The sequence below is a fragment of the Alligator sinensis genome, unplaced genomic scaffold (genome assembly GCF_000455745.1).
Source record: "Alligator sinensis unplaced genomic scaffold, ASM45574v1 scaffold159_2, whole genome shotgun sequence".
Classification (NCBI taxonomy): domain Eukaryota; kingdom Metazoa; phylum Chordata; order Crocodylia; family Alligatoridae; genus Alligator; species Alligator sinensis.
Genome location: NW_005841992.1, coordinates 836,610 through 842,468, shown reverse-complemented (window position 1 = coordinate 842,468; position 5,859 = coordinate 836,610). Strand labels below are relative to the sequence as shown.

The 5,859-nt window shown below is 41.6% G+C and overlaps 1 protein-coding gene across 2 annotated transcripts in view; it reads right to left on the bottom strand.

Moving 5' to 3' along the window:
* Positions 1–292: 292 nt before the first annotated feature.
* Positions 293–5,859, bottom strand: part of LOC102378363 (betaine--homocysteine S-methyltransferase 1) — an 18,446-nt gene continuing 12,879 nt past the window's right edge. Inside the window, exons 5-8 of one of the 2 annotated variants that reach the window (XM_006021415.2) lie at positions 5,249–5,396; positions 3,916–4,098; positions 2,364–2,592; positions 293–668 (exon numbers count right to left, since the gene is read on the bottom strand). In XM_006021415.2, the coding sequence (XP_006021477.1) occupies positions 476–668; positions 2,364–2,592; positions 3,916–4,098; positions 5,249–5,396 (753 nt within the window). In that variant the 3' untranslated portion in view covers positions 293–475. The remainder of the gene's footprint in view (positions 669–2,363; positions 2,593–3,915; positions 4,099–5,248; positions 5,397–5,859) is intronic. The other variant, XM_025201400.1, reaches the window with a different exon arrangement.

The following is a 5,859-nucleotide window of genomic DNA, read 5'->3' as shown; positions in this document are numbered from 1 at the left end:
CCAGGACCTCAAAAGGTCAACAAATCTTGAGATCTGTGGAAGTTCCTGTCTAGCCTTATGGTGAAAAGGGAAACCCAAGATAGGGATCCAGTGATGTGATATTATTTTCACAGAGCAAAAGGCAAGAGCTTTATTCCCTTGTATCAGTAAGCTAAGCCAAACAGCACTGGTGGTTTACTGTAGTATAGTACTAAAATATTCATCATCACCACACTTTTCAAATTGTAATGGTAGCCCAATTATTAATATAGCTCAAAGTTCCCTACCTTGAAATAACAGAATGTCTAAAGGGTTCTTACAGAAAAGTATTTTATTATCAAGGATTGATATAGATCATTTGTAATCACAGTCTGTCTGCATTTAGTTTCACTGTTACATGTCAACTGGTACATTAAACATGGACACATGCCCTCACAGATTCCAAATGGTAAGGAAACACATTTGGAAGGGCTCCATACATAATTCAAGATGACATTTAGGCAACCATACTGGATTTGAACTTCTGTTTCTCAAAGAGCTCTTTCAGCTGTTGTTCAGTTGTTGCCTCTTTCTGTTGCATTAGCTCTGCAGCTCCTTTTGTCACTCCCCAGGCATCTGGTTTTGACATTGAAGGACAGTATGGCCTGCCTGAAGCAGGCAGCAGATTCTCCCAGTACTCTTTTCTGGCCCTATATAAAGAAGAGGCACTTTAGCACGCGTTATAACCCAGAATATTTAAAAGAATCATTGTTCAAACCTCCACAGTAGGGGTATTTATTTAATTTGCATAAATTTTAAATTAATATTGGGTCTAGATATAGAGATTTGAGTGTGGGCTGGGGTGACCAGGTATTGAAAAAGGTCTTTCATTTCTTCAAGAAACATTAAGTCACTCACAACCAGGAGTTATTAGCATGGCACTCTGTCTACATTCTATATCTTAACATGCAAGACTTACTTTTACATTGGCCTAAATGAAAGCCCGTGACATTTTCTTCATTTTAAAAGGGACATCCTTTTTATGTACAAGAATTCCCTTTAAGTCAGGAAATGTTTCACACGCACAAGCCAACACAAGTGCACAAAAAATATGCACAGATGAGAGATATAAATACAAAGCCCAATCCTGATCAAAGTAGTCTGGGGAGGCTTGTTAGGCAAAATTACTTCTCTAAAGATCTTTTTTTCTGTGAGCATTTCATTCTTTTTCAAACATAAACTAGTCATGTATGTTGGTAATCTGTGAATAAATTTCAGAGATTTCATAAGACTTTTCAGGTTAGTATGGGATGAATACCCAACTTCGCTTGCACTAATGGAAAAAAAAATATCAATGGAAGGCACTAGCTGCATCTACCGAGCACCATGCTTCCCTCATTTAGAGCACAGCACAGTACCTGATGGCAATACAAAAAAAGAGCACTTTAGTTCTGCGTATGTGCATGACCCACTTGGCTGGAGTGCCACAAGCCTCTGAAAAAAGTATGCTCTCCCACCAAGGGGCAAAAGGGCCTCTCCCCTTTCTCTTTCCAGCCTCTGACAGGCTCACTGCCTCTGCCACGTGATCAGCTGTTGCTGCTGCCGCCACGCAAAACAGGGCAGTAATGGCTCTTTGACAGCCACCAAAGCAAAAAAGCTGCAGCTTTCCTTCTTGCAGGCTGTCAAGGGGCTAGCCGCTCTCCCTCCCTCCCCATTGGAGAAGGGGAGGAAAGCAGAGAACTGTGGGATGCTGGGCATCCAAGAGATCCCATATAGTGCTTCATGTAAAGTGCCACTAAAAATAAAGGTAGCATTACAAAGAATGCCTGTTTTAAAACAAGAACATTTTTGTGGCAGATGTGCTATTTCTGTGGCAGCTCCAGAGAGCACAGATTATACTCATGCTTGCTTTTTATAACATAAGGGCATATATAGTGCTATGAAAGTAATGTATGTCCAATGTTTAAGCTTCCAGGGCACCTCGTCTATTATGCATAAGTTCATATGTAAAAGGAAAGTTCAGTGGACCACTTTGCACTACTGTATATTTAGACACACGTCTTGATTTTTGAAAGACCCTAAATGCCACAACTCTCCTAAATCTCAGTAAGAGTACTGGAGATACTGAGAGGCCAACCCACCAAGCTCAGAGACTTTTCAGATCTCAACCTTAACAAACTGAGGTGAAAATCTGTACCCACTAAAGTCAAGTGAGGCCAGGATAAGTCTTAAAGATTAGATCTCAACTTTCAACATTACAAATCAACATACAAAAAAAAAAAAAAAAAAAAAAAAAAAAAAAAAAAAAAAGTATAGACCAACAGGAACTACTGTACAGTGCAGGCACAGTGTGTCATTTTAATGCTATAGTTAAAAAATAAATAAAAATATATATACACACACACCTTGCTCTGACCCAAGGTTTGGTATGCATGCTCAAACCACTTCCCCAGCTACCATGTTTCTCAGAAGCCTCTGGCAAAAATCCTCTTTCAGGGGCCAGCTCCTCAGCTATTGCTCTGATGTGATAGGGCTCAAATCCACAGCAGCCTCCAATGTACCGGATTCCCAAGTTATAGGCTTCTCTTGCATATTTTTGAACATCCCATCTGGTAAGAATTCTTGGTTCCAGACCTATAATGATATGTACCAGCTTTAAGGTCAATAAAACTCTGTTTAGCAAAACATCATCATTTTACATTCTCATCTACAGTTAAGTGCAAAGTCAGAGACATGAGTGAGTTTCAATAGTAAAGGTTAAAAGTGTCTTAGTCTAGATTAATGATTAAAAAAAATAAATAAATAAATAAATCTCATTACACTGTGGTATTTAGATTTTGTGGCGTTCCCCTGTGATACACTTGCCATAAGTTTACTTGGTCCAAAAGACTGCATTTCCTAAATTCTGATCCAGATAAAGTGCTAAGTTAAGTGCCATATTTTGGATGTGTATTTAAAATGGAAACCAGAAAAGACGCACTGAAATATAGGCTTTTGTCCTATTTAGCAACTCTTGAGTTAAATGTTTAACTCTCTTCAGATCCTTAGGTGGAAGGGCCTGGGTGCTCCCAGCCCTTCCTGCCAATTGGTGGAGGGCACCTTCACTCAGTCTACAACACTGCTACTTCCTTGCCTCACCGCTTATTGGCGGAGGTTGCCTTCACTTCATCTACATCACTACTGCTTTTTTTGTTAGTTTGATTTCATGGAAAATCGTGGCCAATGCCGGATTTTCCAGCAGTCGTAGACAATGCTGTGGTTTATGTGAAATCCGTGAAACTACGATTTAGATATGTCCCTAGTTACAAATGTAGGGACTCCAGTGATGCAGAGAAGTCTTTAGAGTGTGTAGAGAGAGATCTTCTCAGACAACATCCCTATTTGAATTTGCAGTCTGGGACTCTGAGTGTGTGGTGAAGCTGCTTCTTCAGTGTTTAAGCTGCTTGGATGAGATATGGCAACAATCCAAGCTACGAAGTATAGGATTACTTTTTAAAAGAGATCCCCTAGAGAGTCACAGAAAAAAAAAGGATGAGTGTACTGTGTTTATCTGCGTGTTGGGTCTGACTTTTTTACCCTCCAGCTTTGTGGTGAACCTTATTGTTTAAGGATGTAATTTTCAGAAATAACCGAAGTAAAAAGGGACCCTTCATTGAAGTCAATGGAAATTCATCCAGTTACATTAGACGACTTCAGCCTATGACTTTTTAAACTATTCCCTTCACAATTTAAATTTTAGTTCATTCCTTGATGCCTCTCAACTACAACCTCCATTTAGTGGAAGTATACCTGTACAATGTTAGAGATAATCACTTTTTGGTTAATACCAAAAGAAATTACTTTCCAGGATTTTAAACTTCAGAAGAGGATGATGTACATTTATCATAGTGAATATAAAGAAGCCTTTGCTAAAAAGTGAAAAATTAACAAGCAGCGTAAGACATGTCCAAGTCTTACCGAAAGGAAATTCTGGAAGATCAATAAAACCCTGCTTCCCACAATCAGGGGTATGGAAAGCAAGTGGTTGAGACATCAGGTGTGCTTTCAGTTTAGCAGCCTGTAAGCCCTCTTTCATGAGCTTCACAGTTTTTAGGCAAGTCTCTGGGTCAAAATGGCAGTTCACCCCAACAATAGAAGCACCTAGGAGGCAAGGAAAATGACTTCTCAATTATGCTGCCTTCTAGGAACTGTGGAATGATTTAAGGAAAGATTAAAATTCTTAGCCGAGGTGCTCTGGAAGCAAAACAATCTGCACACTAGTACTATGATGAACACAAGGCAGTCAGAGCAAAACCAGCCCTACCTTCCCCCATGCCAGTGTCTTGTCAACAAATTATGCCTGTCAGCATCTACATCTATCTGCTCCCTTCCTGATTCCACAACAGTCACACACTTCATCCCTATGCTGTTGCATTTCTTTGCAGCACTGCATCAGCCAACATGGTATATAGCTTTGGCTATATAAGGTAATGCTAGTTTTCTGTCTTCCTAAGTTCTGCCCTTGTACCAGCCTTGGGTGCAGAAAATATCATAAAAACTGCATTACTCAACCTACACATGATCCATTCTTAGGGTCCTTTCTATATGCAGTTTTTGTCCAAACATCTCTACTTCTTTTCTTTTCTGCAATCAGATGGTGAAAAGGTGGCTTTAGGTTCTTTTTATTCCTTCAGGCATGTTGGTATTCTCTGTATTAGAATTGGCACTGCAGCCAGAAGTAGAGAAGTTGTAGGACTACTCTACTTAATCCCAGCTGCCCATGGCCCATTAGACTGCTTGAACAACAAGGATTACCAAAGCACAGGAATTATTCTGCTTTTTTTAGAGGTTTCTTTAGTAAAGTCTGCATACAGAAACAGTCTAAAGAGAAAGCAATTTTGGATTACACATATTAATTATAAGTCAGAAAAGCCATGCCTACCTGATAAACTTAACATCCTTGGGAACAGCTCAAGCAGCTGCCTGCTGCCCTGCATGAACTGCATCTGTGTGGTGCTACAGGCAGGCTAAATGGCAAGAGGCAGGCCAATTACCATTGCTGATAGGGTGGGTTAAAGAGCCCTAATAATGCTACATGGATGTGGCTACACTGCTTTCAGTTTATGAGGCTACCTGCCTAAAGCAGCACTAAGCTGGAGAGCAATACTGCTGCCATTGGCAAGCTTACTCTGTAGACATGGCCTAGACTACTTAGTTATGATGCATGTATTATCTACCTTATTTACTTCAGCTCGTCTCATTTGCCTAAATATTCTTTCCCACATACATGCTCTCCTAAACTGACACTTACCTGCCTTTACCAGCTGGACAGCACATTCTCCAGGAGGTATACCATGCATATCTCCCTCTGGACCAATGCACAAAGAAACTGCAACTGGCTTCCCAGATTCTTTTAAGACTTCAACTGCCCAGGAAGCTTCTTCAACGTGTTCAAAATACTGAAAGATAACAAACAGAACACTTAAGCATTGTATGTGCCAGGGGTGGGCAAAATATGGCCTGTAGCCAAATCTGGCCCGCCAGGCACTTTCATCCGGCCTGCAGGACCCCCCAACAAATTGTGTCCTGCCCAACTCTTCCACCTATGAGGGTGGGATTGAGGCACCTACGCCCACCCCCAACATACCCTATTATACCTCTCTCCTAGCCTTATGGGCAAAAGGGCTGGCCCCATTAGCACCAGGTGGGGTTGCTGCTACAGGTTTCTCTGCATGCTGCTCCCTCCAGGTAGCAAGTAGGGAAGGGAGGGATTGGGGGTTCTGCAGCTGGGCTGGACCGTGGAGCTTGGGGCTGGGGCTCTGGCTGGCTGCAGTGTGAAGCCCGTGCCCAGGGGGACAACGGCAGTGCAGAACTCAGCTGGGCAGTGTGTGGGGGGCGAAGGGACCCCTCCCACACTCCCCC